This window comes from Manacus vitellinus, unplaced genomic scaffold, assembly GCF_001715985.3.
Source record: "Manacus vitellinus isolate BGI_N305 unplaced genomic scaffold, ASM171598v3 scaffold_8_pilon, whole genome shotgun sequence".
Taxonomy (NCBI): domain Eukaryota; kingdom Metazoa; phylum Chordata; class Aves; order Passeriformes; family Pipridae; genus Manacus; species Manacus vitellinus.
Genome location: NW_021940864.1, coordinates 23,834,674 through 23,858,888, shown reverse-complemented (window position 1 = coordinate 23,858,888; position 24,215 = coordinate 23,834,674). Strand labels below are relative to the sequence as shown.

At 36.9% G+C, this 24,215-nt stretch overlaps 1 protein-coding gene across 2 annotated transcripts in view; it reads right to left on the bottom strand.

The window, feature by feature from the left end:
* The window catches only part of AKT3 (AKT serine/threonine kinase 3), a 141,393-nt gene that overhangs the window by 54,288 nt on the left and 62,890 nt on the right, over positions 1 to 24,215 (bottom strand). For both annotated transcript variants that reach the window (XM_018085110.2, XM_018085111.2), the window contains 4 exons: positions 22,835 to 22,960; positions 10,841 to 10,952; positions 9,205 to 9,349; positions 2,500 to 2,631 (listed from right to left, as the gene is read on the bottom strand). In XM_018085110.2, coding sequence (XP_017940599.1) covers positions 2,500 to 2,631; positions 9,205 to 9,349; positions 10,841 to 10,952; positions 22,835 to 22,960 — 515 coding nt within the window. The remainder of the gene's footprint in view (positions 1 to 2,499; positions 2,632 to 9,204; positions 9,350 to 10,840; positions 10,953 to 22,834; positions 22,961 to 24,215) is intronic.

Here is a 24,215-nt window from a genome sequence, read left to right as displayed (position 1 = left end):
GACCTTCTGTAGAGCTACTTTTTGCATAGGCAAGTAGCAATAGGACAAGGGGGGACAGTTTTAAACTAAAAGAGGAGAGATTTAGATTAAACCTTAGGAAGAAATTCTTTACTGTGGGAGCGGTGAGGCACTGGAACAGGTTGCCTAGAGAAGCTGTGGGTGCCCCATCCCTGCAAGTATTCAAGGACAGGTTGGATGGGCTTTGAGCAACCTGGTCTAGAGGAAGGTGTCCCTGTTCATAGGAGGGGTTTTGGAACTAGATGATCTTTTAGGTCCCTTCCAATGCAAGCCATTCTATAATTCTAGAATGTATATTACATCACATTACAGGCTGAGTTGGGACTGCAGATCTATTCGCACTGATCTCCAGAATTAAACTGATAAGTTGATAAATCCCCATGGCATGATCACACGCTGACTGCACGAGATAGCTAAATTCAAACTCAAGTCTGCTTTGTTTTTAGTTTAGGAAGGAGTAGAAAAACTGGTATTTTAGTGACAATACGGAAAAAAACATGAGCACTTCACTTCTGAAGATCTAAGTATGGTTTAAAAAAAAAAGCCTAAAAAAGCCCATTTTTTATTCTTTCATCACTTTCTTATCAATATAGAACCGTACTATGGAAAACTTGGGGGACTCCCTTCAAAACAAAATTCCAGTTCTGAGGAAGTAAAATTTCAAAGACTGTGGTGCTTCCATTTTCTTCACAGGATGAAAGGCATCTTTCCTCACACAATCTTCTTGCTAGTCTATAAATAGGCAGAAAAACCTGGTCTGCTTTAGGGAGCGCCAGGTTCTGCTCAATCTAGTCTACCTTACTGTTTTCAAGTAAACAGATCAACAAACAGTTGTATCTCTGATTTCTTCAAAATCACTCTTGCTTTATACATACTTCTATGAACAAGAATTTTTGCTCATCAGAGACGAAGTTATCCAATAACCAGTTTTAACCCTTCCAAAAAGTCCCTGATATTGCAGCAGCCAGAAAAGTAAATGGAAAAACCCTAAAATTCAAACATCTGTTTTGTATGTTATTGATACAAAGCAATAAGCTGAAATGTTCTGAAGGCTGGAAGGACATAAACAAGTAGCAGAAAAGGATGTCACAGGAGTCTGATCTAAGACTCCCCTGAGGACCCCTCAGGTGCCAGGGGTGAGCAGAACACTGGATAAGGACGTCAGGATGGAGACTGGGCCACAGCACACAGCAGCCAAGGAGACTCTCAGACCCACAGGGCAGCCCACAGAGATTGTTGCCATGTCTTAAAAGGAGGACCACTGAGATGCTCCTTCCCACGCAGAATCCAGAGAATGCAGAAGCAATACCCTCTTTTCTTCCTGTATGCCCTGATTATGAAAAAGGACACACTCTGTTCCTGTTAGTCCAAGCCATATACATGCTGACTAGCCTGCCAGCGCACACAACACAGCTGCTAAGGGCACACAGAACTCACAGGTCAGTCTCTTCACTGCTGAAGACTTAAGTTTAAGTCCCTCTGCCTAAAACAGGGCTGGTTTTAATCAAACTCAAGGAAATATAACTGTCTGAGGCTTCTATTCCTCTATCAAATTTAATCAAAACTGATCAACACATCCAAAAGTTACTAGAAAGTGAGTGACAGACAAATGAACATAGAGATAGACTGCAAAACTCTTGTAAGCTCTGTTTTCATAGGTCAATGGGAAAACTAGAAAAATATGAAGGATATTTTAAAATATAATGTATGTAAAACACAGTAGTTCCCATTCACATCCAGTTTTTATGGATACTGATATTGTTAGCCTCAAGCATTCAAAAATCCCAGTCAGATCCGCATCCCTCAAAACCTCCTCACTTAACAAATGGGATTATTTTTAATTGTGTCTCATGTTGATAAATGCATGTAGGTTTCTTGCTTTCAGTTTGTTCTGCACAAGTGGGATTCAAAACTTCAGAATTGCTAGAAACAAAGGTCAGAGTAGATGATCTAAGTTTAAACTTAAGTGATATTATGAGCAAGCACAAGGGCTAGTAACACTTAACAAGTTTAAGTGACTCGACAATGCCAGTTTAAACTACTTCTTCAGACATCAACTTCAGACTTTCCTTACATTTCAAAAATTGAAAAAATGGAATCATTAGCCCCATACATAGCAATCTTATATAACATGGTAGGCACAAAGTACAGGCCCATTAAATTAAACGATTTTATCTGAATTAACTTAGAAAAAAAGTATCTAACGTACCCTACAATTCACTTCTTCTTGTTTAAACTTGGACTGCACTATCTTCTTGCCCAGTGAACTCCCTCAGTGTTTTAGCACACTGATTATAAAATACTGGAAAAAGGCATGCAAAATGGGTACACATATTTTTTTTTGTATTCTTGTTTTCTGAAAATACAAGCATACTTCTATCAAACTAAGTTACCATCAAAAATCAAATACACCTTATGTATTAAATATTGATTATTCCACTCTTTAAAATGACCCAATATTAAAACTATAACCTTCCTTACCTTTGCAATAATGACTTCTTTTTTCAAAATCTTCATAGCATAGTATTTGCCACTAGCCTTCTCTCGGACCAGGATAACTTTGCCAAACGTGCCTTTGCCCAGTAGTTTTAAATAGTCAAAATCATTCATTGTCTGTAAGGAGCAAAGAACAAGGATTAGCAAGACTTATGCTATCCAGTTCCAACATATAATCAAATGTTGTTCTCAATACAATAAGAACAGTTTACAAAAATAGGTCCACTTCTATTAAGTTCATAATCACAGATTTGTTTGGGTTGAAAAAGACCTTTAAGATCATCAAATCCTACTGTTAACCCAGCACTACCACTAAACCATGTACTTAAGTGCCATACCTTGCCGTGTCTTCTAAATACCTCCAGAGAAGGTGACTCCACCACTTTCCAGGGCAGCCTGTTTCAATGCTTGACAACTCTTTCAGTGAAGAAATTTTTCCTAATATCCAATCTAAACCTCCCCTGGAGCAACTTGAGGCCGTTTTATCTCATCCTATCACTTCTTACTTGGGAGAAGAGATCGACCCCTCCTGGCTACGACCTCCTTTTAGGTAGTTGTAGAGAGCAATAAGGTCCTCTTTGAGACTCTTTTTCTCCAGGCTAAACAATCCCAGTTCCCTCAGCCGCCTCTCATATGACTTTGCTCTAGACACTTCACCAGCTACATTGCCCCTCTCTGGACACACTACTGCATGTATCAGACCACTGAACATCTCCCCTTAGATTATGAGGGATTCATTCTTCCAGCTCAGGAGGTTGGGTACCCAGAGAACATTGGTCTTGATATTGAAGACTGAGGCAAAGAAGGCAACTAAATGTTGTCATTAAACCATCAGGATAAATTGTTCAATAGTATTATTACAGTTCTCTAAAGTCAAGTACTGCACAGTATACTACACACACTTATTTTTACAAAGCGCACACAAAACGAAGTCTCAGCCTATCCCAGCATTTCGTGAATGTTCCACATCTAAGAAGGTTCATCAGCTCCTGTATTATCAGGGACACACAAACAAATCAGTAGGTTTTGCATAACACCAAACATTGCACTAATGGCTTTTTTGAAGCATACACAATCCTCACTGAAATATTATACCCGTAAGATTCAACAATAGCCACTAGAGGTAGACTTTTTAAAATTTTTGTACAGGTTACATTATTTACATTATATAATAATGCAAATAATGTAAATGGTATTTACATTGTAATGTAAATGGTATTTACATTAATCAATCTGGCTCTGAAAAGGAAGAGATGGCAAATTTTCATTTTTCATGTGACTCTATTATTGCACTAGTTTTCCAGGCTAAACATAGTACATTCAAGAGCTGGTTCTACCAACAGACAATTTGAGTCTAGTAGGTTAACTGACTCAACAGAGTGTCACACATAGTAAGAATATGACCAGATGATCTCAGATCCCAAAGCAGTTTAGTCACTTTCACAAGCCCAAAGTTTGAGTCAATAATCATCTTAGTTGTACAAGTTCGTTTCACAGCCAGTTCAGAAGCATCAACTCTTTGGTGCATGCCTTAGACGTAAAGATGAGGAAATAGAGAAAAACCAGCACAATACTGAGAATGCAGTGACTGCACAAGGTTGCCTTGTACCAGCGGGATTTCTTTGGCCAATCACTGGGTTCCACTGTGTGTTTCTACAGCACATCTTTCAGTGTGCTGTGTTACTGGCTTGGTTGCAGCACCACAAAACCATCGAGTTTTGTGGTGCTGCAACCCAGGAACGTTGAGAAAAGCAGTTAAAAATTCTGAAAAACAATACTCACTTATTCTTTTTAAAGTACTGCCTTGCCGTATCAAGAACCTTCCTTCCTTTGTGAATAATATATCTCAAAACATTTGTAAAGAGTAATTATACTCCAAGTCCCAGTTTTGCTAAGTTAAATATACTTAATCCTGTTATATATGAGAAAAAGATCATGCCTTATCTTTCACCTTCTTAGTGTCTCATTCTATCAGTAGTTGTGGCCTCAGGCTGCTTTGTTGAATACTGTTGTTTCAGGTAAACTCCTACTTGTATTTTCCACAATGGAAAATAGTAGTTTTCTCATCTCTACCAGAAATACTTCTACCAGTGCCTACAAAGCTCATACAAATTCCAAGTGTAGAGGTATTGGGCAGATCCCTAGAGTGCAATCACAAATAGTGGCAGCAAAATATCGTTGCTCGTGAGAAAGAATAAAGGGCAAAATTTCCTTCTAAAATTATTTATTCCTTTAAGCTCAAGTGTATGATGCTATTACTGTGGATCTGAATTTGCTGTAGACAAACTGTGAAAATGATTTATGCAGGTTTTCACTCAGAGTCAGTTTGCAATCTGCTCCCATAAGAGGTAAAACTGAAGTTCCATGAACCACATTAATGCTGTAATTCCTTAGCTTTTAAGTGTTCCACCTGCAAATTCAAAGCTGCAAAAGGTCTTCAACATACTATTTAACACCTGGATAGCCGGGTATTTCAAAGGTTTATTAAGGAGAAGATGCTTTCCATATATGAAGTTCCTGGCTATATCAACAGGAATTCAATCTTTTTCCTGTGTAATGGTTGATTGGTAGCTTCTAAGCAAAGTAACCTTGATGCTCACACATAAACATACTTAGAAATTTTGCAGTGACAGATCTTATTTTGCTGCCAAAACTACCTCACATCAGGAAGAACAAAATTGCATTTATCTCTGCAAGAAATATGGGTAACAGAGATTTCAAAGACTCAGTATCATTCTTACCTAAAGCAAACTCACTTTACACAAGTTAAAGTTAAACGTTATTATCATAGACAAATCCTTAAATGGTCAACTTTTCCAAAAACTAGTAAAATGTGTGATAACTCCTGACTCATGGCGTAGTATGTGAATCTGTGACCCACTTGTACTTAATCAACTAAAGGTAAGACTTCTCAAGTATCACTTTCAGTACTTTGGAAAGTCAGGTTATCTATTCGATGGTTCTATGACAACCATCAAGCAGAAAACAACTGCCTTTGAGCAAAAGCAGTGAACATTGACAAAAATCCACAAAAAATCCAAAACACTTTCAAAACACAATTCAGGCAGAAGATGAGTAATTCAGGGCAGAATCCTCCATATCTTCACTCACAAGCGACTGTGTTCCCTGACAAAGAATGGCTGACAGCTTTATTGATAAAGAATACTGAGGTAGTGACTGTAACAACTTATCACTTCTAATAGTCACAAATTTATGGGATCACAAGCACCTTCAGAGGAGTAACTTTTTCCCACACTTCTGATCTTCTCCAAGAGGCTAGACTTAGGAGAGGGACCATCAGAGTCTGAATAAAACCAGCTCAGAAAAGCTGCCCTTTGCCCATACAAAGGAGGAGGATCTTGGCTCAACTGATCACTCACATGGATTTGATGCTAGGGGCACCTATCAGTCAAAGACTCATTCATCCAAAATTTGCTTACATAACATTCAGCAAAGCAGTCAGGAATCTAGATGCAAGCTCAGTGAAAATAAGTTTAAAATATATGTATATTTATAAGAGAAAGGTAATAGGTTTGCAAGATTTTGAGCCATGGCTTAACAGCATGTTATGGCGATAGTGTTAGTTCTAAGAATAAAGTCTTCTGATGCTCTCGTTCTTTAGCAGCTTAGCAGAAGGCTTAGAGATGATATGCAGTGCAGGGTAACTCAAGAAGCCTATCAAAGAATAGAAGACCTTGGGAGATAAAAACACAGATGCCAAAGCTAAGGGTGTACTGAAAACTGGTGGAAAAATGTAAATACTTCCTAAACCTGAGGGATGCTGGTAAGCAACTTTGGAGACTCTCATAAAATTGGACTCTTTCTCCTTCATGTTTTCCCTAGTTTTTCATTCCCCCCCTACTCCAAGTTCTAAATCTTTTTCCTCATTATATAACCTTTAAGTTTTCTCTGAAAAATCTCATCCCGCAAATCAAATTTGTAAACGACAACAAAAAAAAAGCAATGAAGTTAACAAGAGACTACGCTATCCAAAGAAATGTGTGATGTTCAGCCTTCTGTAAAGGCTATTTACTCCCCTACAGGAGTATCTGGTCACCATCTGAACAGACCATCTCCTGTGGGTGATTTGTTCAAAAGAATACACCCTAATACAGGTGTTGAAAATTCCTACCAAGGAACTAATTTTTTTTTTTTAAATTCCTGATGTGCACCATGATTATACCACTCAGAGTTAGCAGTTTGCCAAGAATTTCCAGTGCTATATTCCAGTGCAATTTTAGTGACATTATTACTGTAAAACTTAAATGGCACATTGACACCATTTAAAAAAGAAAATTGAAAAAAAAAAGGTGCTTTTGGTTCTTCCAGCTAATCTAACCAGGGACATAGCTGTCATGTCTGTTCAAATCAAGTTCCCTGTCCTAAACACTGTTTTCTTTTCGCTACCTTTTTAGAGAAGAACAGGCCCAACTCCTCTCTGTCTTGTTTCTTAATCTGATTATGCTCTTCTACTCATATGTATACCATCTGGTGCATGCACAAGCAAAATTCACTGGGCTTAGATGTAAAATCAGGTGACAAAATAAGCTTTTGTCAAGAAAGGACACATCGTGCAAAAATCCCTGAAAGGAAAGAAATTCAATACCAAAAAAAAGCAATAAAAATGCACTAAGTCATTATAACTGAAATGGTTCTGATTATATTAATGCCTATAAAAGCTTAAATAACAGCTTTCAGAAACATTTCTACAAAACAGAAACAGTTCTAAAAAGATATTTTTCAGAATTTCAATCAACAGAGGCAGTGACAACTCCACATCATAATGGTCACCTATTATTTTTTATTCCAAAAACTTCTGAGCACCTTTCACTAAAGTCTTCTGACAGTGGGATCTGCAGTGAGATTCAGAGTTTTGGCTCTAGTTTTTTTACTTTTATTTTTTTAAAGTCTTTTATTGTATTTCTTTTTATCATTATTATTATTATATTGCTCTATTATAAGATGTTGAATATCATCGTTTTTCATTTCACCTTTGTATTGTTGAGTTTGCTTTTGGCTTATTGCCAAAGCCATTAAATATACTGTAGCACTGTACATGCACTGTCCCAGCATATTATTTCAGCATTTCTTAAAGCACAAGCAGCAAGACAGAAACAAAATCGATCCTCCTCCTCCTTCTGTTCCCACAGCCCGTTTTGTCATATGGGAAAAAGCACTGCACTGTGTACAAGGAAAGCACATTCCAGATAAACTATTTGTATCAGACAGCATTAATTTTGATACCTTGAAAGTGCTTCTTGTTATACAGTAGTTTTGTATTCCACTAAAAGAATATACAGGCTTGGAACAGTGCTTAGATCTTTACGAGAGCAAATCCAAATCCTTTCCACATAATCGCACTGCCTCTCACAAGGCTGACACGTCTTAAATGCTGCCTCTGTCTTGCTGTCAACTTATCAACTTTTACCCTGAAGCACAGTCATTAAATATCCATGCCACAAGGCTAAGAGTTCGGTGTCGGCCTGACAATATATGATCAGAGTATTGTTACAGCTGTACATAATTGGTTTTTACCTTTTTCTATAGCAGATAAAGGTTAGAAAACTGCATACAATGAAACCACATGAAAGAACTCTGTTTTCACTGCAAACTCAAGTTCTCAGAAGTCAGGACATGATAGAACTAAAATTACCTTTGACACCTTTGCTGTATTCATAAAGGGTATAGTTTGCAGCTCCTGATTTTTCTATGATTCTTGCTTCATATAGTGCAACCAAAAAAATATGTTCCAAGAGTAAAGATACATTCATGATTTCTTTTAACTGTTCATTATTCAAAGGTATTCAATTATGTGAGTTATAAGACTATTTTGCTCTGTCAGCAGACTTCCACTTAGTTTTCTCCAGGTTTCACTTTAGCTAGAAAGACTTAAGTCAGTCCTATAGAAACTGGTTATTATTTTTCATGCAATTGCAATGCGTTTCTTGAGTCATGTCAACTCTGCATAGTAAATGAGAGACATCCATTTGAATGATCCATTCTTCAAGAGTAGTCCATACAGAAACACAGGACAAAATGGAAATACATAAGCAAATTTTTGAGTGGCATCAGATCTTTAAAACACGCCCTCAAGTCGTGTGTTTAACCTGTTGACTCAGGAGATACAACCACAGGTATGTTATGACCAGCTAAGTTCATGTTCCTATTTAAACCAAAACCTGTGAAAGACAGCAGAAAAAATAAAATGCTGTTTTCTTCTACTTGATTGAAAAGTAAAGTAGAGTTATTTTCCCAGTTAGCAAAAAACAAGGTCATTAAAAGTGAAATTCTGCTAACCTTTCTCATGCAAATTACCTAATTTGTACTGGATATTATTTGCATGAGAAAGGGGGAAAATGTACTTGTCTAAAGAAGATATTTTATTACCATACTTCTAAAAGAGCAAACAAACAAAAGGATGAAATAATGGTCAAACAATAAGCAGAATGTTAACATGTGCCTGAATGGCTGAACTTTGTTTTTCAGAAGTGCTGTATCAGATAGCATAACAAGTAAATAAAACTAGAGCAGTTCAGCTTTATTGAAATAAAACAAGTAAGTACCTTATGCTTGTAATACACTGAAATTTATGTAGAAATACTATTCCCTATATATTGTTTTACCCAACTAGACCATTCTACAAAAGTTAGTTACATATGAGCCCTGTCAGCTATTTTTTAATGTCATTACCTTTCTTTTATGATGAGTTGTTGAAGCATCCATCTCTTCTTCTCCTATATTGTCTATCTGTGAAGTTGGACTACAGTTCATTCGCTCCTCTTCTTGTCTCTGAAGTCTGTCTGCTACAGCCTGGATTGCTTCTGTCCATTCTTCCCTATCATGAACAAGCCAACATCTCTATTAGAAACTCAAAAAATATGTTACATGGTTTATAATGTTTTTCACCTGCTACATTGCTTCTATTTTCAATTTTCATGTTACGCAGCAGAAGACTTTTATAAATTAATCACTTCAATTTCCTTCCAAATTCTGCATTTTGTTAAAGGTGGTGAAGCTGACCAGAAAGGATCACTGTATGGTTAATTTAAAGAATTAGCAGTCTCTAATTTGTTAAGTATTTTACTAGTGGAAACTTGAAAACACTTGTTCCAGGTATAGGAGCAGAGCATAGGATGGCATGCTTGTTCAGAGCATAGGATGGCATCTCTTATGCAATATTATCTGATAATAACTTGCTATTTTAAGAGACTGTTTGGTATTCCCGCTCCCTGCAAGACATTTTCACAGCAAATAAATAAGATCTATTAAACCATATCATGTATTCAACTCTTTGTTTTTCTCCTCTTAAAACTCAACTTAAAGACTTTTTTCCAAATTCCCCTCAAAAAAGGCCCTCAAAGACAACTAAATTCCTGCAAGCATCCTAAAAACCAGTGGCTGCACTGAGGGGCAGGCCCAGATGAGGGTTCCTGTGGAAGGACAAGCAGGGCCAGCTGAGCCCATGGCTATTCTGTGTGCTGGCTGACCAGCACAGACACACCAGCCGGCCCATGAGCACACTATAGCCCCACACAAGTGCAGTACCTGTTGATTTTTACTCATCCAGCAAGGGAGATGGGAGGAGTCTGGTGATATTTATTACTGAATAATAATGCAGTGGGAGGTACAGAAGAAAGATAGGGTGGAGAAACAGTACCAAGGTAGAACAAAAAAAATTCTAAGTGAATATACTTATGAAGGAGAAACAACAGAAAAAGCAAAGTTGTTGGTTATTTATTGATAAAAACAATAACAGCCAAATCATAGTACTAGTTTCAACAGGACAGATGTCCACAGAGGGAAGATGCAGTACCATCATCTAATTAGATAGAATATAGAACATTTAGCAAGGTACATCATCCCATATCTTCTACATGCTTTTTGTGCATTAAAAAAGTTAATTCTTAAGAGTTTGTGAATGTTTACTTGAAACAAGAAAAACTAATAAGCAAACACAAAATAAATTATAATAAGTATACTGCTTTCTGTGCCAGAAAGGAGCACACTAGGAAGAGTAAGACAGCGAGGCTGGAAATACTTCAATCCAGGCTTTGGTTGTTCAAAATTCAACACTTCAGAGACGTATCATGACATAGTCTTGGCTTATTTGAACACTCTCATTCCACCTACTTGCAGGCAACTCTTATGCTAGCTATGAGCTCAGATAATATTTTACAGAAGCTGACTTAAAAATCTTTAACTAACTGCTCAGATGTGCTCAGAATGTCACAGTTCCAAGTGCTGATTGCTGTGCAGGCCCAGCAGAGACTCTGATGAGGCTTTGGCGTAAGGAACATGAAAAGCAAAAACAGAATAAAACCCTCACCGTTCCTCCGGAGTGTCTACGTGGAACGTCCTCTCTATAACAGTGGTCCACTGAAGACATCTGATAATAAATGTGTTTGGCTTTGGTCGCTCTGTTTTCATTAGCTGACATTCTAGAGAAATACATGACATTGCCTTTTTTATACATTGTCAGTTAACGGGTGAAGAGCAAATAAAATTACTTAAATGAAATACATGTAGCTTATGTGTACCCATTTGGGATGTATCCAGCACATACAAGGAAATATAGAACAGCAATATAACCACAGGCTTGAACAAAAGGTAGCAAGTAATAATCATAAGGTGAAGAAAGCAGTCAGAGGAACTGATGAAACTTGTATTCTTGTCCATTTAAAGAGTGCCATCTCCATTTGTGAACTCAGTCTGTGTTATGAGGGTAAGAAGAGTATTAGATCCCAGATTGCTATAGTGTGCCAAGGAAACAGCAGTAGCCACAGGCATATTTTTCCATCTGCACCTGGCAGGAGGAATATGACATTTTCCCTTCAATGGTAACCATGTCACAGTTACTGATAGTACTGTCACTTCAGGATTGGATTTATTGCAAAATACCCTATCTAAGAAAATTCAGACGTTGAAATTAGTCTGATTATTAAATGTAGAACAACCACACATACACACACAGTGAGGCTGCCCTGGGAAATCATCTAGTTCTCTTTATACCCCAGAGGAGAATCAGGTCTACCTACACTATTTCTCATAACTATTTCTCTACACTCTAAAATCTACAAAAAGTAGTAATTTCAAAACCCCTGTAAGCAAACTACTCCATCCAAGTATAAAGAAATTATTTTTATAGCTGGAAGATTTTTCGTCAGATTTAATGCAACTGTTCCTATAAATTCAGCATATCTGGTTTTGTCCTATTGACTAATACTTTACCTTTTCAGCAGCTATCCCTTTTAGACATTTGAACACTGTTTTATTTCTCTTCAGTCTTCTCCGGCCTAAGTCAGTTAAACCAATCTGTCCTCACAGGTTATGCTTTCAGATCCAAGATCTTCCTTGTCCCACAGTTCTAGACATACCATAAACCACCTATTACTCTTTGGTTGCAGGACCCCAACACTGGCAATTCAGGCAATGGTTCAACGACACTATGTATTAGTTTTACGATGCAGCATACTGCATTAAACATGACCACTGCAAAACACTGACCAACTAGAACTTCTTATTCATGTAAAAATATTTAAACACTTTTCTGGAGTTAAGGTTACTCTATCAAAAGCGTAACTTGTTTTCCTGTAGCTACCACAAATAGACACAAACATCACATCTCATCTTCTGGAATGCTATCACTCGTTCAAACCTGATCCAGATCAAACATTTGATCTAAAATGATTCATCTGGTTCACAAATCAATCAATAATTATATGTTCACTTACAATCTGCTTAACTTTCTTTTGATATAGCTACCACCTACCTGTTGACCCACATCTTTTAGCTGACTATTCTATAGCATAAAACCTTGCACTTATTCTTGGTGAATTACATTTTATTTATTACAGTTAATGTCAATACTTTACAAGTCACATGACATGTACCACTTCACAAGGCATGCTTTTCCTTCACAGAAATAAATTATTTTGGCTTGACATAATTTTTTTTTCACAAATTCAGGATCCTGAAACCTCAACTATCATCCACTGCAATTTTTTTATTTGAAACAGCCAAGAAGAGTGGAAGTGGGTATGTCTATTGATACTATTTTTCTTCTGCAGAACACCTCAGAAGCTTTACAGACACATGTATAAGGAGTAAAAGAGGAGTAAATATTGCCCTATGCAGATGCATGTTCCTTGATGAACAAACTTAAGACACTCACCAAACATCTATAAATTATTACGTAAGTCAGACTGCTCACTTGTCAAGGAGATGACATTCCATTTAACAAACATTTCATTAACAAAGTGAAACAGTAGTTCACCCTTACTGCTTATATACACTTTCCTAAGTCTTGGATGGGATGAGAGCAGTCCTCAACATGTAGAGAAAAAGGTTACAGCAGGATGGAAACACGAAGAGGGAATTTAACATGAAAGCCAGGAGAGAAACAAGGAGGGCAGAAGCACCATGAAGCAGAGCTGCTTAGCCCACTTAACCTGGTTTGTAGCTGGGTGCAAATATTGCTCATGAGATCAAAGAAACCCCCATATTCAGGGATGTGGTCAAAGTCCAACTGTGATCACAATGACGGTGAATCCAGGGTTAACAGGCTATTTGTTCTTAACTTCCTCAGTTGTAGCTCCAAGGAACACATGGGGCTACCTTCATAACAGAAGAGCCTAAAAGCGTTGTCTGCTCTAAGATTACCTCATCTTACTACTGACAAAACCATCCACTCATCTTTAATCCTATCACACTTCAATCATGTAGGCTGAAATTCTCTTTACTCGGTGTCTGCCTAAGCTGCACACTCCTGGAAAATACTGCTTTTTGGAGATGAGACTTAAAACTTGGCAAACCAAGACCTTTGATATCCTTTCAGTATTCCTGTGAAAATGTAAGGCATTTGGCCACAGTACAAGCAGGAAGGATAAGAGTGTAGTGGGAGGAGCGTAAAAGATTACAATTACAATTACTAAAGAATAAAATCACTGAAAATCTATGCATTGAGTATAACCAGAGGCTACAGCTACCTCCTATCTCTACACACACTAAATGAAAAGCTCTTTCACTTATATTCATAATGTCTCATCCTCTTCCTCAGATAACACGAAAAACAAACTACCTCATTGAGGCAAAATCCAATGTACATAGATGGCACACAGCAAGTTATTTACAGGAAAGATGGCAGGAAAAAAAAGACTAGGGAATAAAGGGAGAAAAGTGGAAATGGAACAGGAAAAAGACTGGAACCTATGTGAGAAAGAAAACTATGGAGGATAGTTAGAGTATAACCAAACTAGAACAGCTAGTTTAGGGGAAGGAAGGTAAAAGAAATTTCCAGAGAGAAAAGCGAGGTGACTGCATTAGAACAACCCGAAGGCAAAAAGGTACAGAGACAAACCTGCAGAAAAACCTGTATCAATCAAAAAGCACATCCTCTCCAGTGCCTGTAATGGAACTGAAGACTTTGAATTTGACCATTTATTTTCTCTTCACAAATACATAAAAAATGCATACATTTAAAATGCAGTAATTTAAGTTTTTCAACTCAAGTATGAAAAACCTAGAACTAATAGAATTACATCTGCCTATGTCCAAATGCTATCTATAATACAGTCTTCATCTATATAGAGGGAGTATACTATATATAGTATAAAAAATATTTACATTGTTACATATATTATGTAAATTTGTATCTAATATACTACCTATATTACTTTTTTTCAGTCAGTCCTCAAAGTGATGATGCACATTATTAATAAGAACAAAACATATGGATGTATATAATAAGACCTGGTACTACAAAAGAGTATTTACTCTCTGCATTTGCATTACAGATGATTAACTAAATCAACTAAAGGTAATAAAAAAAAACCCTTAACAATTGAAAATGGCACTGAAAACATAAAAAAAAACCCTCCAAACACATAGCCCGCAAAATGCCATTTCCCTATGACTGAAGGATATTGTTGAAAAATAAAATCTAGTAAAACTTAATTAGCTTTTGTAATATCCTGTTACAAGTGGCTAAAGACTTGATTTCCTTGTGGAAGGTCAAAAATGAATAGGTTCATATCCTTCACTTCTGAAGCAAAAAGAGTTTCGTAAAGAAGTGGAGGACCAGTGTATTTCTAAAAGTGGTGTGTTACCCATCCTCCTCTAGTAGGTAAAAGTAACTGAAGTCTGCTGATATTTAGTAGGCCCATGTTTCATGTGCTGCTGTATACAAATGCATGGGATAAACAGTATTTCTGCCATGACTGCAACAGGAATAAAAACCTCTTTGTGAATGTCTTTCACCTACCGCTAGGGAAAAAAAAATCTATTAAGATGAGTAAGTGCTGTAATACACAGTTACTGCTAATTATCAAAATATTTTTCTACTCATTAGTGGAAAAACTATAGTAGTTTTAGACAGAGTGAATAGTTTGGAAACTACAAAAGCACAGAAGAAAGAGTGAAACTGGCTACTGAGAGCTGGCTCCGAATGCTCGAGTGATAGTTGGGTCATTACCAAGAGTTGAGAACATTCTACCATAATGTCTTCAAGTTTGCTACTATACATAAACATATGTAATTAAAGGGTTGAATCTCAACTCAAAACAGTTGGAAGTCTAAATTATCATTCAAAAAGATGAGTAAGCCAGTAAACAGACAGACTCAACTTTGTGTTCTTGTATGCTAGCCATCTACGACTTGGAATTACACATTTTAATACTAAAGATTTCTGTCTTCCTGGGATGAAACATCAGTCATGAGAATTTTCCCCTTTAAAATTAGAGGGAAGGAAAAACCTTGAGGGAGAACACTTGTTCAAAGCAGTAAAATACAAAATCAGTAACGGGAATAGATAACTCTGTTCCAACAAGTGTGTAACACTGCTTTGGCCACTTCTGGATGTATACAGAAAATGGAAAAAAATTAAATTAAGACAGTATAAAGAAATAAAATGGATGTTTCTCTAGCATTGAATTTCTCTTTTTTAAAAATAACAAAAAAAAAAAAACCAAAAAAAAACCCACAAAGGTCAGGTACATACCAGAGGTTAACTTTCATCTCCATATCTACAACCAACCCAACAATTCTAAAATGTTAGACTATCTTTTTCAAATAACTGCTACTATCTAAATTAAGTAGTTATGCTAGTTAAAACTCTCCTGAGCAACTCTAACTACAAACTGTATTTCAAAACGTTCTGTTTACTTTACACCATTCTGAACCACAGATGACAAAGTTTGCTTGAAGCTGTAATTACTCTGCAAAGCTGGGAAGCCAATTAGAGGGCCTGAAACCTGCCAGTTCCAAAAAAAAAAAAAAAAAAGCACAGATCATCTGTTCAGATTTTATTAAAAAGTTTAAAGTTTGAATTCTATAACTTTAACCATATAATCACCAGTATAATTTTCCTAAATGCAGTCATTCAGCATTAAAAAAAAGAAATAGAAAGAGTACTAATATCATTTTATTATTTCATATATGAAAGGTTTCAACTTCAGCAGAGTGTGTTGATATGGCTAGACAAGAATACTAAATATACAAGCATCCATAAAAAATTGCACTAAAAAATGAACAGAAGGTTGCATATCTGAGAAATTATTTCTAATACAGATTGAGTTTTAGCACAAAGGATAACTTCTTGTGATTAACAAATGATATAAAAAAAGAGTATCAAGGCACTGCTTGTATTGTTTAGAATATATGCACTTTTAAATATATAGAATGCTGTCTATATACAGATCTATATCTATCTATTTGCATTACAATTTAACCTTATTCTTACCTTGGTCTTTCCTTCACAGGATAAACATTTTTGTCCCAACCTTTGCCTATTCAATTGCTGCTCCAATTTCTTTTTCTTTCTCATTCAAAATTTAATGAACACACTGCTTAAAAATGTCTTCTTCCATTATTGCTACTCTGCACTCCACACACTTCTCTGATGACCATTTTTGTTAGACAAGGAGCAGACAACTAGCAGAACTAACACACCATTTTCAAAACACTGACACATGCTTTTGCTTATATACATATGAAAAGCTATGGGTTTTACATATATGTACAAATACATGTGTGTACTCACACACACACCCCCCACCTTAGCTTGATGTCTCTTGACTCTCCCATTTGTTTACCCACTCCATATGGGAAACCTACTTTTCTGAAGCTTTCCTAAAGGCTTTGTTCTTTCTCACTACATCTTATCTAAGGGGAGTATCATCTTAAAAATAAGTTTGGTCACATAGAGATTTATGTGAACAATTTATTATCCCTTCCTTGGTCCCAACAAATGCAGGTTTACCCTAAAAAAGTCATTCCCAAAACTGTTAAACAGATCATTTTTGTACATCGTACCTCTGGTCATATGACTCTTTTCTTGGTAATCCTCATTTCTTACCCAGCTCTATAAACATCAAATATAGGTACCTTGTCAACATGGTCTGTCCCTGCAGCCTACCATCATCCTCGTTATCACCCTTTATTCAGTATCAAAATGCCATCCACCCTTTTACTCTCATAATTTCAGCACCAGTTCTCAAAAGCATTTCTAATTTCTGTTTGCCATACCAGTTCCCTTTTAAACTCTCCTTAAAACTCTCCTTCACCATGCCTTAAAAAACAAGAGTGAAGAAAGGAGGGAGGAAGAAAAAAAGGGAGAAGATAGTAAAAATCTAACCTTGACAATGGATTAGTTGTTGATGTGCTGAGACCACTGCCTGTACTACAGGCTAATACTGCCTCATTGTTTTCTCATACTCCCCCCATCTGCTTACGTCCATCTGCTGTTCCTTGTTTTATATGTGGAATTTTAGTATTTTGGAGCACGGACTGAATTTTTGTTCTGTACGGGTAGAAATCCCACTTCTGCGGGGCTTGGCTCCTGACAAGTACTTATATGTGCTTTGATAATATAACAACATATATGACTGCAAAATAAACATAAAACCCCCTTTAATTATATTCCTTGAAGGTGCAAAAGATCAGACTTGATGCACTTCATCATGCTAGAAAGTCTTTTATTTCTAATACTTCAAAAAGTACCACAGTAGCATCCATTCTTCCTGGCATTACAACTAGTTTGCTATCTGCCCCGTCATGCAAAGAGGGAGAATGAAAATAGGAGATTTCTGCATGGGTTTTGCCTGGGCTTTACTTTGTCTTCATGGAAACACCCTGATTTTATTTAAGCAACTGGGTTTATCACACCAGCATGAAATTCCCAGGCCTGGCTATAAACTTAGACCTGCCATGCTTATACCAGGCCCTACACAGAGATAACTGGAAATTACAGGATGCTATAATGGTGTCTGAGAAAGCACTATCTGCTAAAATGGAAGGACGAAACCAAGGAACTCATATTCATTCACGACCCAAGCCAACAACTGAACCCAAACTTCAAAGTCAAATGACAGAATACCAACTATACCACCCAGAAACCATTCATAAAGTAATATGAAAGCCTTCCAAAGAAAATTACTGGTCCAGTTTTCCAGAAAGCTAAACATTTCCCCATCCAACACAGATGGAAATATGTCTTATACACATTAGATTTGAGTCTGAATTTCCATAGATGCATATGCACATACAGTATATTACACAGAGATGCCTTTTTCTCTCCACAAGTGTTTTCAGGGTTGAATGAACATTATTTATTCAATTCCACTATTATTATTTTGGAATAAAATCCACACTGTAATTACAAATATCTACAGTTACATGCTCATCTCTGGGTTCATGTTATCCAGTGTTGTAACAATTAAAAAAAAAAAAGACTTAAATTTCATTGAAAAGTTATTTCTGGAGTCGTCCACAAGGTCATGTCTAATGCCAAGGCATATTGATGTATAATTTAATCTCACTTATAACAGACATATATATTTTCCTATTTCTTTAAAGAATGTCTTCAGAACTCTTTAAACTCTTAACATTATTCCCCTGAAACCTTTCAATTTTCATGTTTTGAAGATATTTAAATCCCAAAAAAATAAAATCTCGTCTCTGGCCCACTGAAACATTAAGACTAGGAAAAAGTAGCACAGATTCTCCTTTTACAATAGCCAAGGTAAATCAATAATCACTTCTGCAGAGAAAATAAAATAAAGGGAAGTTTATAAAATTTTACCTTCTCATGATAACTAAAATTTGCTTTTTTTTTCCAAAGACAAGAAAACTGGTAGCTGTACCACAGAGTGCTTAGAAAGCACTATCTTTCAAGATAGGAAAGAAATTCCAGGTGACATCATTTTTGGCCAAAGCTCAAAGGCCACTGAGAAGGGATACAGCTCTTCTCAATTATTCCACACATAAAGATCAAAATGAAGGCAAAGGGCCAATTCTTAGAGATACTTCATCCCAAATGTGCTACGTGATTACCTACATACTCATTGTGTATGTGAGAAGTATTTTTTTTTGATCAGTAAAGTCACACATGTTCCTTAAGTAGAACTGAAGTAGAACTCTTCCCCATTCTGCTTTCCCAAATAACGATGACGATCAAAGACCAAAGCAGTTTACACAAGGCAGCATTGATTCCACTTACACAACAGTGGACCAGCTGAAAACAGTGTTAGGAGGCCACACTGGGGTTTTTTGATGGGATTTTGTTGTTTGGTTTTTTTTAATTGAAGCCAAAGTATTTTTAAACTGGTTCTGACTGCATAAATGCCTAAGCAGAAGCAATTTAAATTAACATATTTTATTTTGCAGTTGAAGTGGGCTAGAAATGCACACCCACACAGTTACCGTGACTCAGTCAATCAGGAGTATCTGTTTAAGCTACAGCAGCTTGATTACTCGCAACTGCTTCTCTCTACCTGAAAAGAGCTGAACTGATTTTGAACCAGCCAATTCAAGTAAGCTCACACTTCTGAATTTATCCCTGAAAACCAGTATCAACTGGTTTTAAGTTTTCACAATGAACTTCCCCCCAGTGTAATTACACCGCCTTCATTTATCTTCAAGTGCATGGTTACATACCACGGCACAGCTTTTTGTGAGTCTCAGTGTCAGGGCGTGAGCATTAAGGGACTAACAGCATACTTCAAATACACAGCTCACTCATCTCCCATTTAAAAGGCGGCAGTTCTGTTTGGTGTAAAATTGGCTGGCTCCACAGGAGAAGAGCCAGAGAGATTCCTAAACACTATCCAGTGTCACCAGATCTGGCTGATTTGTTCACCCCTGCAGTCTTGCAGCAGGTCCAAGATGCAGTGTGGAGTGCACATTGCTGCCTTCCATGTGCACCTGAGGTCGGGAGAGTAAAGTCCATTCAGGACACCTGAGGGCAGTCCTGCATCCTTCCCTGGGGCTCAGCTCCACCCGGCCCCACTCTGTTGCATCCTTCAGTCAACTCTGTTTCATCTTCAGTGCTCTAAGGAGGAGAGATCCCTCACCTCCATTATAGGCCCATGTGGTTCCACTGCACTGAAGGATGTGTGCTGCCTCAGTTTCTCTCTAAGTGAAGTGTCTATCTGTTTATGCACCCACCTCCAAATGCCTTCCCCCCACATTTCCTCACAAAACACTCCAAGGAAAAGGAATGGCCTCTGAACAAACACTACATCCTATGACAAAACACCATCCCCTGAGAAAGGCTTTATTAGCAAAGACACATTTATTACTGAAAGCACTGTTAGTAGTATGTAAAATAACTTCACTCTCCAGCCTTCTTGTCATTCCCAACAGTGTACACAGATGACACAACACCAGGGAAAGGGTAATGCTCAGGTGCGGAACTTTAGGGAGCCACACTAGGAGAAATGATACAGTGGCTTGGAAAGAAACTTACTTTTGCAAAAGTAAAGCTCATGTCACAGGAGTGGAAGGCAGTGGACACACTGGGAGGAAAATATTTATATAACGGAAGTAACCAGCTCGACAGAGCTGGTTATAAAAGTTTTAAACTACAGAACAAGTATCATACAAAGCAGAGCTGTGCAAACTTTCAAGTGTTTAACTCCAACAGTACTATGAAAATAATACTGCAGCCTTGGCCTTTTCTGCTTAAATAACAAGCTGCAAGCAAGAGCCAAAGATGTCTATCATCTGGAGAGCAAAAAGTAGACTGAGATCACATTCTCACTTTACAGATAGCTACAAAGATTACGTGAAGATAGGACTGTAAAGACATATCTTTAAGTCCCTGCCAACCTAATCAAGATGGTATTAACAGTGATCTCACACTCCATCTGCCTGGCTAGTAATTTATGAAAAACGTACTTCACTATTACAGGAAAAATATGTTGCACTGCTTGTGGCCACAAACCTACGGCAGCAGCTCAGGAACTCTTGGATCAGAGGCCATGAGACCAGTTCTTGACATTTACCAGGTACTTCCCATGAGATGTGATTCATTCATATAACAATTCTGTTTGTTTGTTTGTTTGCCCTACTGATGATCTCATCTTCAGACAGATAAAATAGCTGATGAAAAATTTACAGTCCCTTACAATTTAGAGTGCAATACCATACTGTTTTGCTTTTCATCCTGTGAATTCTACATAGGCACTTCATTCAATTTCATGAGATTCTGAGTGATACATCTCCCTATTCTTGCACTGATCAGCAATCATTTCTGATAAAATTACTCCTTTTCCTGCCAGAAAACAGAAAAAGTCATCTTGCTTATCAAAATTGTATTTTTTTCAATTAATATTGCATGTTTGTTCCTTTAGCTTGCATTGCCTTAGAGTCAGACCTACGGGACTTGCTAGTTTCAGAAAGGATTTTTGCGGGGGGAGGAGTGGGAGGAGGGGAGAGGGAGAGGGAAGCAGTGGAGGTGGTGATGATGTCATTTTGGAAAACAATATAAAATCTTTCCATTTACAGTAAGGCAAAGTTCAAGGACAGCATTCTAATACTAGAATCACATAACATGACCTCTAGGTACCAAAAAACTCCCAACCAACACCGACAACAGTATAAACACACTGGAACTAATTGCTAATTATGTATTTCTTTGCTTAGCAGAACTACCATTTGGATCACCCTTTTAGTTGCTGTAGCAAGGGAAGATAGGACATGCAATGAAGAACATGGTAAAGCAGGACAAAAAAACCCCACTGTGTTTCTACAAATAGTCTTTCAGCTCCACACTAGGGAAAAGGTACCTAGAAAACTACTAACTGCATAAAAGAGTAGTGAGAATATGCAGAGCAATAACTAAGGAATAATGACTTATGTCCTAGTCAATACCTACTCATATGAACAACTTAATGACATCACTGCTTTTATGCTGAATAGCAACAAGGCAAAGTGAGCCTCTAATACTATTAGAAGGTTTGCACACTCAATATCATTTTTAAGAATTATACTACAATCAGAATATGCAAAGTTTTCCTCCTCTGGTTGTGAGACGAGACACGCACTTGGAGCATGAGATTATTTTCTTACCAAATAAAATACACAAATTACTTTGTATACACAAAGGCTGAATCAATCTCAAGAACAATTTTATCAAGAAAATAGGAAAATTCAGTCCCAGTAGCATTTGTTCCATCTTCAACAATGCAGATGAAGGGAACCCTTTCCGTAAATACACATACTCTTGCAGCTCCTAGACACCTCTATAAAACTAAACACTGCCACTTACTGTATTACAGTACCTTAATACAATTTTAAAAGAAATTGGGTAAATTTTCTAGTGTTCCTCTGAAAGCTTCTATGTGTGATATCTGCAACTCATACTCCGGGAGATTTTTTTGTCCCCTTAATTTGGCTCCTCAAATACTTCCATTTCTATTCACAAACACCCTTCTATGAATCTCATTCTGCCAGATAAAAAAACCCTACAGATTTGTCTTTTAGAAACATTCTTGGAAAACAAGTAATCTTCACTTTATCCAACAGATACACACTTTGTAGCTTTGTTAATATATATGCAAATTGTCTGATTGCTTGAAATTACTGATTAACAAGGCTGGAGAGCTGATTACCTGATTATCCAAGAGAAAAATAACTTAGCATGATTTTGCGTCATTTGACAGTCTAGATAATTTTCTAATTAGAGTTTTCAAGCGAATTCAGAGATACCAATGTAAAAGAGAGAAGAGGTCAATGATCTTTCTAGGAATTTTCTTCTTACGACAATCATTTGTCAAATGTCATTGTTATTTACAGACACTTCAGACACACACGCACAAAAATGAGAACTTAGATTTCCAAAAACATTCAAAACCCAACCCATGATAAAATCTTTTATGCTATTGCAAAGATATCTTGTAGAGGTGGAGGTAAAATTAGTGGTGCACTAGTATGGCACATAGCAAAAAACTTGCAGTGTTATCAATAAATTCTGAACTATACATGAAGCAATATATAGCAGATAATCTGTCAATATGCTGAGAGAATAAGTACTGGAAATACGTACTTGCCACAGAAAAGTTGTTGAGTGGATATGGCAGATCCACATCCTGGGGCTTCTCCTTATAGCCTATGAAAGAGCCATCTGTCTTTAGCAGGAAATATCTTGGCCGCCAGTTTTTTATATATTCTCCTAAAGTAGAAAAAAAATGTTCATTAGTATTGTAGAAAAAACCTAAACTTGAATATCAAAAAACATAAACATAACATATCAGCGTCTAACATTAGTTATACCAAAATCTTTTAAGATGTTTTCCATTTACAGAGAAAACCTTAACTCCCACCAAAAGAAGAGAAAGTTGAATTGCAATGGTAAGCCTGGACTGTACAATGATACCTCTGGAATAAGAAGCTACAAGTACAGTATAGTAATATTCCATAATTCTAAATTTAATCACACTACACTCTTTGAAAAATCCTACATCTTTACACCTATAAACAATTCAGATTTTTTTCAGAAAAAAAATAAGCACTACAGGTTGACTTTTGATAACCAAGTGAAATCTAAACTACTATAAGGTAGAACATTTACCCTGCTAAGCCAATGCAAAAGTCATTAATTTCCTCGAAACATACACTAAGCAAATACAAGAAAATTGAGGGTAATTGAAAAACCTACATAAAATATACTTAACAAATGTAACTGAGAGCAAAAGGAATAAAAAAAAAAAAGTAGAAGCCAATTACCTTCCAAGAGATAATTCCAGCAATAAACCTACCATCTCCATCTTCCCCCTACCCCAGGCTAAGCAGAAGATTCTGCAATCTATGAGGTATTTAGGATCAGAAACATACAGAACACAAAGACAATAGCTTAATTAATGCTACTTATTTGCTATTAAGGGCAAAAAAATCTCTTTCATTCTATTATACTTTACAATACCACACCAAAATCCCACCAACAGTTTCAGTTTTAGAGTGCAGTTACTCAGTTAAGTACAGGCTACTTTAGATTTGCCCAATTTTCCCCATCTTTGTTTTCTATATACTCTGCAGAGTAAACAATGAGGACTTATTTAAAATAAGTCACTGTTTCATCATTATACAAGTGAAAATTTTAAGAAGAAAGTGTATTAACAATGCAGAATCTCCAATCACACCTAGGACTTATCATTTGCAAAATGCTCTGAATGAACCATTCCAGGGGCTGCACTGGTCCTGTGCTAAGCCCCAGACAGTCAGTGCTGTTTACCACCTCAGCACCCTGTTAGCTCTAGCTACGTAGCTTTTAGGCAATTCAAAAGTCAGAAGGAAGTTTACATCCACCTAACATGGAGCTTACTTCATTAAAGGGTCATCTAAACGTTCATTAATCGCATCTTCACCTTTCCATCACAGCAATCAACTAATTGTCACTGAAGTTCCACATGGGAATCACTGGTATGGCC